The sequence below is a fragment of the Meleagris gallopavo genome, chromosome 31, assembly GCF_905368555.1.
Source record: "Meleagris gallopavo chromosome 31, MGAL_WU_HG_1.1, whole genome shotgun sequence".
NCBI lineage: Eukaryota > Metazoa > Chordata > Aves > Galliformes > Phasianidae > Meleagris > Meleagris gallopavo.
This window is the reverse complement of record NC_139434.1, coordinates 2,573,700-2,585,522: the sequence shown is the minus strand read 5'-3', so window position 1 is coordinate 2,585,522 and position 11,823 is coordinate 2,573,700. Positions and strand designations below refer to the sequence as shown.

At 58.7% G+C, this 11,823-nt stretch overlaps 2 protein-coding genes across 5 annotated transcripts in view; both read left to right on the top strand.

Moving 5' to 3' along the window:
• Window positions 1-1,164: 1,164 nt before the first annotated feature.
• ATP5MC2 (ATP synthase membrane subunit c locus 2) lies at window positions 1,165-3,081 on the top strand. Its single transcript, XM_085212423.1, has 5 exons — window positions 1,165-1,313; window positions 1,982-2,054; window positions 2,294-2,371; window positions 2,593-2,753; window positions 2,827-3,081. Exons 1-5 carry the CDS (start codon window positions 1,180-1,182, stop codon window positions 2,939-2,941), a joined length of 561 nt encoding a protein of 186 aa, XP_085068549.1. The 5' UTR covers window positions 1,165-1,179; the 3' UTR covers window positions 2,942-3,081.
• Window positions 3,082-3,667: 586 nt separating this feature from the next.
• Window positions 3,668-11,823, top strand: part of LOC100545090 (cyclic AMP-dependent transcription factor ATF-7) — a 48,486-nt gene continuing 40,330 nt past the window's right edge. For 3 of the 4 annotated variants that reach the window (XR_014880252.1, XM_085212114.1, XM_085212110.1), the window contains exon 1: window positions 3,668-3,803. The gene's annotated coding sequence lies outside the window, so the exon portion shown is untranslated. Of the gene's footprint in view, window positions 3,804-5,523; window positions 5,615-11,823 lie in introns of those variants that run through there. The other variant, XM_085212113.1, reaches the window with a different exon arrangement.

Here is an 11,823-nt window from a genome sequence, read left to right as displayed (position 1 = left end):
CTCCTTCCAGCCCGGCTCCTCGCTATTGATTTTCCTTTAATGAAAGTTAATTATAACAATGATTTAATTAATAGCGGCGCTCTCCGGCTTTATGGCTTCCCGCATTTGGGCGGCCCATAAATCCCCCCCGACAGCACCACTGGACCCCCCAGACCTCCCCCCACTGCTGTGACCACATGGGAACATGGACACACGTGTGTGAATGCACACGTTTGTACACGGGTACACACACACACACATACAAACACATCCACGCGGCAAAGAGCTGCACCCAAATAAATGCACACACATGCACAGAGAGGCACACACACATGCAAACACATGTGGGCATGCACACGTGTGCAAACGCGAGCACGCACATACACACGTGTGCACACACATATGTGTACAGGCGTGCGTGCACATGCAAACACGCACACAAGTGCAAACACACATGTATGCATATAATCACATGCAAACACGCGCATACATGCACACACATGCACACATGTGCGCAAACACGGGTGTGCAGACCTGCATGCACATGCAAACACACGCACACATGGCATGCACACAGATGTACGTACACACAAACACACGAACACACAAAAGCGTGCACACGTGAGTGTATGAACACAGACACTCACACTCACACTCACACTCACACTCACACTCACACACTCACACTCACACTCACACTCACACTCACACACTCACACTCACACTCACACTCACACTCACACTCACACTCACACTCACACTCACACTCACACTCACACACTCACACTCACACTCACACTCACACACTCACACTCACACTCACACTCACACTCACACACTCACACTCACACTCACACACTCACACTCACACTCACACTCACACTCACACTCACACACTCACACTCACACTCACACTCACACTCACACTCACACTCACACTCACACTCACACTCACACTCATATCTGCGCCCCCTGCCTCCCGGAATGCCGCTCGCTGTTCTCCGCTGAACCGCCAGGGGGCGCTGCATCTCCCGACCCATGTTGCCCCGCCCTCATTTTGCCCCGCCTCCATTTGGACACGCCCCCTTCTGCCCCTTCCCCCCGCGCACCCCTCCTGCTCGTCCTCCAGCCCGGCAGGCGGCGCCGCTGGGCGGAAGGGGACGCTCTGTACACAGGTCCCGCCTTCTTCCTTCCCGCTCTATGGTTTTTCCGGTGGCGCTTCCGGAAGCGCGTGCGCACTCGGAGGCCCGCGGTTTGCCCGCTGCCGGTGCGCCAGGTGAGAGGGCCGGGGCTGCGGGTGGGCCCGAGGCGCTGGGGGAGAATCGTGCTTTATCGTAAGTGAGGGTGAGAGAGAGGGAACCACCGTCCCGGGGTGGAAACAGGGAGGGGGAATCTCCCGAGGGGCTGCTTTGCGGTGAGGTCACCCCCACGTTGAGTTCTATGGGAACCTCCTCACTGGGGGTGATTCCCCCTCCCGGCCCCCACGTGAACCTCCCCCGTTTTGGGGTGACCCCCTCCCCCCCGCCCCATACGGTGCACTGAGAGGCGCTCCCTGGCGTTGGGGTGACCCTTCGTATTGCTTTGAGGGGAGCCCTTCGCACTGCACCTCAGGCTGAGCCTCCCCCCCCCTTACAGGGCATTTTGGGGTCACCTTCCCTTCACACTGCACTTTGCCATCACCCCCCCTCATCGTAAGCTTTGGGAGCCCCCTTTGGGATCCTCACCCCCATCCCGTCCCTCTTAGTTCCCCCATGTGCCCTCCCCCTGCTCTCTCTTCACCCATCCCCGTGCCCTCCAACCCAGACCCTCATCCGATCTATGCCCCCCCTCTGCCTCCCACTCCCTGACCACCCCTTAGGTAGCACTCAGCTGGCCTCGTCCCCTGGATGGCAGGGATACGTCCCACCCATGTGGCTCAGCCCTCCTGGTGTTGCCTCGTCCCCCTGCCTGTCCCCAGGGCCGCCTTCCCCCTCACTCTCCTGTGTCCATGTGTCTCTTCCAGCTGTGTCCCGCACGTGTGTCCCTCTTCCCTCACCATGTACGCCTGTACAAAGTTCGTCACTGTTCCTGCGCTGGTGAGTGGTGACAGCTGGTGACAAAGCATTGATGGGTGACAAAGCTTCAAGCCCAGCATCCCGTCCTGTCCCCCCAGTGTGGGGCTGGGCAGGAGTGACATGAAGTGGTGCTCTGGGTTCAGGTGGGAGAGAAGTCTGGGGACTCTTTTTGCATCTTTAAGGCTGCAGGCTGTGATTGGGGGTGGCAGGTGGGGCTGTTATGTTCCTCCCAGGAATGTGACAGCAGTCGTGTCTTGCAGGTGTGGAGGAGCCCGCGGGTGCTGTGCCAGCCTCTCTCTGCCTCCCTGCTCAGCATACCCAATGCACGGATGGAGCAGGTAACGTGGTGGGGGGGCACGTATGGACCAGGGGGATTCCGCACATGGGGACTTGGGGGACTCAGCACTCGTGGACATGGGGAAGGAGCTGAGCCCCGTGTCCAGTTTGGGGTCCTCAGGAGGCTGCAAGGCCATCAGTGGAGAGAAATTAAGGCGTGAGGGAGGTGTGGTGAGGCTGCCTCCCCAACTCCACCACTTGTCCTCACCACCCCATCCCCCAGATGCACCCGAGTGCCTGTAGGACCATCGTGACAAGTGTGGCCCGCAGGGACATCGACACTGCTGCCAAATTCATCGGTGCTGGTGCAGCCACTGTAGGGGTGGCCGGCTCTGGGGCCGGCATCGGCACCGTCTTTGGCAGCCTCATCATCGGCTATGCCAGGTGAGGAGGGGATGGGGGGGGCAGGGGGAGGCACACCAGTTGTGTCCCACTGACCGTGTCCCCTTTCCCCCAGGAACCCCTCACTGAAGCAGCAGCTCTTCTCCTATGCCATCCTGGGCTTTGCTCTCTCTGAGGCCATGGGGCTCTTCTGCCTCATGGTGGCCTTCCTGATCCTCTTTGCCATGTGACAGAGCCATGGCAGTGACGCAGTGATGGTGACAGTGCCTGCAGCCCAGGCACAGCTGTGAATGTCCAGCGTGGGGCAGGGCAAGCCCCGCTCCTTACCCTCACCCCAACTGCTGGGGGGAATAAATACAGTTGGATAATGGCTCTGTGTCCTCGTGCCTTCTTGGTGGCCCCAGGCCTTGTCACTTGGCTGGCATGGGGACAGCACAGCCCCGCTGGGTGCTCTGGTGGGTGACAGTGTCCCCCCCAAAGCAGACACCTTGTGCTGAGCCCTCTTATCTCCAGCGCACTCAGCTGTGTCCCAAAGAGGCTGGAGGCATCAGTGATCGTGCTGGGGACAGCCAGGAGCCCGCAGGGCATTGGTCCAGGCTGAGTCAGCTCCATGTCTGCCTCCCAGGGACATCCCCGTGGGGACACTGAGCAGCACCTGGGGCAGGAGCTGGGCTCAGCTGGGTTGGGGGAGTCACAGCCACGTCCCCAGTTCTCCCAGGGTTGTCCTGCTGCACCTCCTCAACCGGTCCTGCAGCCCCCAGCTGGCCCAGTTCTCCCAGTGCTCTGCGCTGTTCTGTCGCGACATCTCCGTGTTGCCGTTCCCGCTGCGGGCGAAAGAACACCGCGGGGGGGGGGCGTGGCCGTAAGCCCCGCCCACACGCAAACCCCGCCCCGTGCAGCGAAGCCCCGCCCTCCCAGTTCCGCCATTGGTGCCCACGGCGGCGTCTCCTCCCCTTGGGTCTCGCGAGATCTCGGTGCGCGGGGCGGGCGGGGGTTCGGGGGGGCCGGGCCCGGCTGAGGGGAGGCGGGAGCCCGAGCGCGAGACGCAGCCAGCGCGAGGCCCCGGCAGCGGCGGCAGCGGCCCTCCCTGAGGTACGCGGCGTTTCCGGTGCTCGGCGAGGCCTCCCCGGTAGCGCTGGGGCAGCCCCGGAGGGAACGAAGGGCGGTGGGGAGCGCCGGCCCCTCCCCCCACAACTCTCCCCGAGTTTTCCTCAGGCGGCCGCTCTGCCCCCCCCACCCCCACCCCACCCTCTTCCCGCCTCCCCGCTGACTGACGGCGCGCGGCGGCCAATGGGCTGCGTGGTAGGCTCTGAATGACGGGCTTCTCAGCCAATGGCGGCCAGGATGGGTGCTGCCAGTGCGGAACGCCCCTCCTTTTGTGGGCGGGGCTGCGGGAGGCTGAGAGGGGGCCCGGGCGGTGCCTGAGGGGGAGCGGGGAGGCCTCGGGGGGGGGGGGAGGGGAACGGGATGGGGGGAAAAAGGGGAGAGTGGGGGGGCTCAGGGACCCGAGGAGGCTCAGAGGTACAAAAGGGCTTTGGGGTGGGGGCCTCTTGGAGGGGGTGGAGGTCGTGGGGGGATCTAGGAGGGGAGAATTGTCTGGAGGAGCTGTAAAAGGGGGGTGGGGGTCTCCATATGGGATATGGTGGGACAGTGAGATGGGGGGGGTCTGAGGGCGGGGGGCTCCCTGGAGAGGTGGAAGGGTCCCGAGGGCGGGGGGATGTGGGGGAGTGTGGGACGGGAGAGGGGATTTGAGCGAGTTCTGAGGTTTGCGAGAGGCTCTGATAGACAGAGCTGGGGAACCCCGAGGGGATGGGGCGTGTTGTGGGGTGGGGAGGTGTCCTGTGAGCCCTCCCCGGAGTGCTGCAGAGCTCCCAGCTCCCAGCGGTGTCCAGAGGCCACAATACAGCTGTGAGTGCCCCGGGTTGGGGTGGGAGATGGGGGGCTCTGAGCCAACCCCCACCCCACGCACCTCCAGGGCGATCTCCATAGCATAGAGGGAGATCTGCAAGCAGCAGAATGTGGGGAATTTGGTGTTTGCTTCCCCAGCCCTGACCCCAGTGGTTCATTCTCCCTGGGGGGCTCTGGGAGCACTGAAGCATTGCGGTGCCTCTGGGCGGCTCCAGTTTGTGAGCACAGCTTCAGAGTTGCTTTGTGGAATTGTCAGCGTGGGATTGTGCAGCTATAATGGAGAGCTGCAAAGATGGTGGGGGGCCTGGAGCGTCTCCCTGATGGGGAAAGACTGATTGCTTTGGGGCTGTGCAGCCTGGGGGAAAGAAGGCTGATGTCAGGGGCTGAGCTGCTGGAAAGGAGCTCTGCAGAGAAGGAGCTGGGGGTCCTGGTGGCCAGCAGGATAACCACAAGCCAGCAGTGTGTTCTGGCAGCCAAGAAGGCCAATGGTTCCCTGGGGGTCACTGCACACAGCACGGCCAGCAGGGCAGGGAGGTGCTCCCCACTCTGCTCTGTGCTGGGGAGGCACCATGAGGAGCACTGGGCCCAGTGCTGGGCTCCCCAGTTCAGGACAAACTGGGAACTGCTGGGAGACCCCCACGGAGCGTGCAGAGCTGTGGGGACAGGCTGAGAGCCCCAGGGCTGAGCAGCTCAGGGAGAGAAGGGGAGAGGGGATCTGATCAGTGCTGATCAATATCTCCAACCCTTACAATTCTGTCATCGTTTGGTTGAGGTGTGTGGTCTGACAGTAAGCACTCCTCATCCTGCACAGCTCCAGTGCTGCCCTCTCCTCGCTGCGTCCCACCGTTATCTTTGTGAAGTTATCCCTTCTCTCCCTGCTCAGGCCCCTTCCAACGACGACGTTCCAGCGTAACGTGGAGGAGTCCAACACGAAGGCGTTGCTCTCACTTCAGCAGGCTGCCCGATTTGCTTTGCCTCGCTGCAGCACTCTTTGAGTAGGGCATTTTTTTTTTTTTTTTTTTTTTTTTTGGCCAGCGGCACTGAAGTCTGAAGGGATTGTCTGGTTCTTTGCAAACTGCTTTAAAAATAGTTGTCACTGAAATGCAGTCGTTTCTGGAGGGGAATTCGGCTGCAGTTCTGAACCACGGGCTTTGCTGGATGGTTTTCTTGGATTGGGATTTTCTCGGTGGGGACTAAGAATAACTTCACTGTTTAAAAGTGGAGGAGAAGTCTGTGGGAGGTGGATTCAACAGCCAGATTTCAGAAAATGAGTAGGTTAAGGTCCTCGTTCCTTGTTCTGTGAAGTGAGAGATTGCATTTGCCTTCTGTGACGTGAGTGCAGGGATTGGTGTCACCAAGCATCATCGCTTTGTGGGCTGGAGAGTGCTGGAGTGCTTGTTTGCCTTTGGTGTTAGAACAGCCAACCCCAAAAGCAGTGGGGTCGGCTGATGGGAGCACCTCAGCAATGGAAATCAGACAACTGTGGGATGCTTGGGTTGGAAAGGTCCTGAAAGATCACAGAACCACGGGATGGTTGGGTTGGAAGGGCCCCAAAGCCCCCCCTCAGCCCCACCTTTTGCCCTGGGCTGCTCCCACCCCCATCGGCCGCCCAGGTTCCCATCCGTGGCCCAGTGAACCTCCAGGGATGGGGCGCCCACACTTCTGGGCAGCACTGCCAGGAATTCCCACATCTCAGTTGGATTTCCCCTCCAGGAGCTCTGCTTCTGAGCAGCACCTTCTATTTCTGCCCCTCTCCCAGCCTGGAAGTCCTAAAGTGGGCCAATACGTAGCACCCAGCAGAGCTCACCGCTGTGAGAACTTTTACAGCACAGCCACGAATCTCCTTAATTGTGTGCCAATCCTTTGCTTGTACCTAATTGCAGAATGCTAAACACTTCCTCTGCCTTTTGGCACTTGCCTGTCAACCAGCTAAAAATTATTCTGTCCACCTTCCTCAGCCTCAGCCCAGCTCCACGCCCAGTTATTTTAATCTTCCCCTGTAAATCAATCCCTCCAGCTGCTCGACTCCGTTTTCCTGAATGCCTTCCAGTTTGCCAGAATCCCTCTGTGGCTCTGAGCTGGACGTGGTTCCCTCCAGTGCTGGGTTGGGGCTCCGCGCTGCGTCCCGGGTTACGAAGAAGGGAAAGCATTACAAAAGCTTTTAAATGAGTTGAAACCTTCCGATTCATTTTGTGTCTCACTCCAATGTAACCTTCCCCCACACTGGCATTAATCTGTACTAATTCTCACTCTGCTTGTATTTCTGCTCTCTCAAGGTTCCCTGTTTCCCAGTTTTCTCCAGCATTTCCCACCGTGTGCGTTTGGTGCTCTGATTTTTTTCTTTCTCTCGGTGTGATTCATGGAGCTCCTGGGTGAAAACAAACTTCCTGTGGAGCCGTGCTCAGCGCTGCAGTTGGGCACACACCTTGCTATGCCTGTGTTGCCCTTCTTCAGCAGTTCAGTGGGGCTGTGGTGAGCCTGGAAGAGCTGCAGTCCGTGTGGCACAGCCGCAGCAGCAGCAGCTGTGTAGAGGAGCAGCGTAGGAGCAGACAGGAATAATGAGACCTGGCTGCAGGACTGTAACTTCTCAGCAGTGTCTTTATTCAGAGCCCCTGGGACCTCAGCTGTGGGAGCAGCGGGGCTGTAGGAAGGTCTGTGCGTGGTGTGGGGCAGGCGGGAGGTTTCCTTCCCCTCTTCTGAAAGGGGGAAGTTTGGGTGCTGGGCTGGCAGCGGGGAGGAGAGCAGTGCCCTGTGCCCAGCAGGACTCGCTGAGCTCCAGCAGCACTGCGCAGTGTGTTGGCTGAGAGCTGCAGGAGCCCTTTGGGATGTGCACAGTGCTGGGGACAGCAGGGCTCGTCCACCCAGCCCGCGTGGGGCAGTGCTCGTGGTGCACAGCGTTGTGCAGAATGCATTACCAGAAGATCTCTTCGGTTAGATATCGTTTTGGATTCGTTTTCTGTGGTTTTATTTATTGGGCTCCAGCAGCAGAGGGGTGGCAGCAGGGACAGGGAGGTGATCGTCCCCCTCTGCTCCGCTTTGTGAGGCCCTGTCTGCAGCACTGCGTCCAGGGCTGGAGCCCCCAGCACAGGAAGGACAGGGAGCTGTTGGAGAGGGTCCAGAGGAGCCACAAAGATGAGCAGGGGCTGCAGCACCTCCCTGCAAAGCCAGGCTGAGGGAGCTGGGCTGTTCAGCCTGGAGAAGAGAAGGCTGGGGGGGAGCTGAGTGCAGCCTGCAGACAGGAGGGGATCAGCTCTTGGAAAGGGGAGAAACAGCAGGACGAGGGGAACGGCTGGAAGTGGAGGGAGGGCAGCTTTCAGTTGGCTGTCAGGGGGAAGTTGTTTGCTGTGAGAGTGGGGAGGTGCTGGAACAGCTGCCCAGAGAGGCTGTGGATCCCCGTCCATCCCTGGAGGTGTTCGAGGCCAGCAAGGATGGGGCCCTGGGCAGCCTGGGCTGCTGTGAGATGTGGAGGTTGGTGGCCCTGCGTGTGGCGGGGGGTTGGAGCTTCGTGGTCCTTGAGCTCCCTTCCAACCCTGGCCGTTCTGTGATTTATGCTGCTGACTTCCTTGGGGCCAGATTTCCAAACCTGCTCCTCCTTCAAGCGTTCAGCACCCAAATACAACGCACACACTCCAGGAGAGCTTTTCATTGCTGGCAGAAAACGTGTTATGGCAGACCTTGGGGACTGGAGACCTGTTGCTTCTTAACTTCCCCCCCCCTACACTTCAGAGTATTTCTTTTTCTCATTTTCCATTTCAAGGAGCTGGTAGCACGGCGGGCAGGTGCAGAGCAACAGAGCAGAGGTGTGAGCGGGTCTGGGTGTCCCAGGGGAGCCCAAAGGCCCCTTGGTGAGGAGGAAACCGCGCACCGTGAGCGCAACGAAAGCACATTTATAGCCTGCCTTCCTTCTGAGCCCACCACGGGTTCCCATCCACCACACGGTGCTGCAGCAGCGCCTGCCACATCTCATCATGCTGACAGATCCCCAGCTCGTGTCCCTTGGGAGTCCCCAGCAGATGGGTGCCCACCCTGCGCCCGCAGCCCCTGGGTTCCTGGCCGTGCCCTGCGGTGATGTTCTTTGCTCCGCCGCATTCTCCCTCTGCGGAGCTCGTGTTTTTCTTCTGTTTGGCTGCAATTAGCCTTGGCTGCTGGGAGCCTACCTTAATTGTTTCTCTGAAGCTCAGCTTTGTAGTCTTCCAGGAGGTTTCTTGCTGTTCTTTCCACCCTTTGCCACACCTGGTTGGACACGCGTGAGCGCACACAGCCATCCAGCAGCCCCTGCGTAGCACGCGCTGCGCTGTGCCGCGTGCCAAAGCTTGACATTTGTTTTTAAAACATGATTAATTCAGTGCCTTAAACAACTCCAACGCAGTGTGGTTTCACCAGGGCTAAACCCAGCTTTCGTGCTGGCTAATTACTGAGCGGAACAACTTTCTTGGATTGCACCTCTTCCCACCAAGCCCTGCACACTCGGCTGGGAGGCCCGACTGGCTGCGGTGAGCTCTCCTCCCTCCGTGCAGGAGCAGGGACTGCTGCCCCACATGGGGCCAGAGCTGAGCTCCAGGATGTCAGCACGGCCATTTGTTGCACTTCCCAGCAGCAGCGACGCACTCGGCTCGCAGGGATTGCCAGCAGAGCTGGCCCTGCAGCGCTCTGGAACGCTGCTGTGCCGTCCCACCCTCGTGCAGGAGATGCAGTGCCAGCTGCTTGGCCAGCAAACAAAGCGCGGGGCCGTGCTGCGCCATGCAGGGATTTCTCTCTGCACGCTCAGCCTCGCCTCCCAGCTCTCTTTGTGAGGCACAGCCACGAGCTGCCCCTGCAGGAGAAGCACCACGGAGGTGTTTTCCCCCCTTCTCAAACTGCTTTGCTACGAAATGCTCGTTGTGCTTTTGGTTCGAAGGGCGAAGCTGCCAAGTTCTCCGTCCCTGCTGTTGGGGACGGGCTGCCATGCTCTCAGTGCTGCTGCTTATGCAGCTTTCTCATTTTTTTTCCTATTTTTTTTTTCCCCTTGTAGAGCTGTTTTCAGCCCTCGCTCCGAATACCATTGTTGCTATTAAAAATAACATTAAAAAAACCCCAAAGGCAGCTTTCACAAACTTCAGCATATGAAGAACTTGGCTGGAGGTGAACTTGGCAGTGCTGGGGAATACAGCAGAGTGTATTTATACCTGAGTGACGGCGCTGAGCTGCGTTATACCCTTTAACTGTTTCCAACGTGAGTAAAGCAGGCTTAGAGCAGAACACGGCGCCGCGTTTTCTGCCAAATGCTTTCGTTGGTGCTGAGTCTGCGGAAGGAGCAAACCTTCGTGGTGCAGAGCAGGTGCTGCTGGTCGTGTCCCTGGTCGAAGGTGCTGGAAATTCATGGGGGTTTTTTGGAAGTGAGGGGCTGCTGCTGCTGGCCGAGCAGCCCTGGGTTGCCATTTACGGCTGTAAGAACAACACGTGGGGTTTTCTTCCCCTCCACGCTGCTCTCGTTGCAGTGGAGCTGTGGGGGGGGCTGGCCGTTCTCCTGCCATCCCCATGGCAGCAACGTCCCCCTCTTTGTGTGTGGTGGTGGAGCGGGGCTGGGTGAGGAGCGGAGGGAGACGAGGAGGGGTGACGGCGACGGCCCTGGGTCAGCTGTTGGGGCCCCGAAATGTGAGAGCAGACACGGCGAGCGCCTGCAGTGCAGATTTACTGCCTGCAAATGGGGCCGAGGAGGCCTGCCTGCAAGCTTAGCTGGATTGGAAGGAGTTTATATAAGAGCTTTGCTCATCACCTGCATTGGGCTCACGCTGAGCAAAGCCAACGCGATGAGACGTGGCTGTGGGACGTCACCCCGAGCGCAGTCAGCAAGCAGATGTGTTGTGATGGAGCTCTGAGAGGCCCCGCGCCGCCTTCCTCTGCATGCTTCTCATCCATCCGCCCGCTGCTGCCTTGCCTTTGCTTTTGGAAGCTCCCTGCCCTCGTGTGAGCAGCGTTGCGGTCGCTGAATCCGTCACCTGCGTGAGGTTTTGAATGGATCTGTGCTGTCTGTAGGAAATGGTTGCTTTGTTCACGGCTGAAACGCAATCGCTCCGAAGGTGGAAGGCAGCTCTGGTCAAACAGTCGTGTGCTGAATTTCCAGACGTGCCTTTTATTTGGAGGATTTCTTACTCCCCTCTGATTTCAGGGCTCGCATATCGAATAATGATTCCATAAAGCGTGTGTGCCTTCAAATGCTGAGTAAATAAAAACGCCCGCCTGCGGTGTAAATAATAACAGGTGGGACGGAATACTTTTCCTTTATGACAGCCCTCAAACTGAGCTCTGTGCCGTCCCCCCGTCCTGCTGCTGCTGTTCCCATGGCTTTAATTCACGGGCAGTGCTTACACCAGAGCCTCGCAGCACCACGCAGCCCTGACTGGGACCTGCTGTAGAACTGCTCACACACCATCGCAGGGAAAACACGTCCGAGTTTCACTCGGGCTCCTCAGTCCCACTTTCGGGAGCTGTTTTTCCTCACTTCCATTGAAACATGGGCTCCTATCGACTGAATAATTTCAGGAAATGGGTTGCAATTTTAGGTCACTTTGGCATTTCCTCGATAAAGCAGCGCGTTCTGCAGGGCCTGTCACAGCCCTGCAGTAATTATCTCTGCTCAGTGAGAAGCAGTGGCTCTCTGAGGTTTTTCTCCCTTTCTTACACTTGAGTTATTTCTCTCTCCTGCAGTAGATCTCTTGCAGCACGCTGTGAAGACGCACACGCCCAAAGATGTATTGCTGCTAATGAAGGAGCACGGGGAGACCCGGGGCTGCTGGCTGCTTTTTGGAGATGCTTTTTGCTCCGTTTGCTGCAGACCTGAGGGCAGTACCCAAAGAAATCCCACCTGGTGATCTGTCCTGAGCATCTTTTCCTGTAGGCTGCGAGGGTTCGTTTGGTTGTGGCAGGAAGGAGGGCAGCAGAGGTCGTGGGGAGGTTTGCGCTGTGGTGCTCGGCGCTGGGCACAGGTCTGCTCTCACCTGCTGTCCTTCTGGGTTCACACTGAGGTTGTTTTGTTCCCTGTGCCTGTGCTTAGCAGAGGAGCAGCGTCTGCCCTCGTCTCGGAGGTGGTGGAGCTGGGAGTTGAGTTGGTGTAACGTCCGGCTCAGGGACTTCTGTGCAGCTCCCCCTAAGCTGGAGAGGTCCTGCAGCAGCCACTGGGTGATGAACCGTGATTTGAGCCTTGCTGCTGCTGAGGAGCTGCTCT

Excerpts from the sequence above, each read along its gene's own strand:
- ATP5MC2 (XM_085212423.1), top strand. The coding sequence starts at position 1,180 with ATGGTTTTTCCGGTGGCGCTTCCGGAAGCGCGTGCGCACTCGGAGGCC. Across the intron at positions 2,055-2,293 it reads TCGTCACTGTTCCTGCGCTG|GTGTGGAGGAGCCCGCGGGT; the intron begins GTGAGTGGTGAC and ends CGTGTCTTGCAG. Across the intron at positions 2,754-2,826 it reads CTCATCATCGGCTATGCCAG|GAACCCCTCACTGAAGCAGC; the intron begins GTGAGGAGGGGA and ends CCTTTCCCCCAG.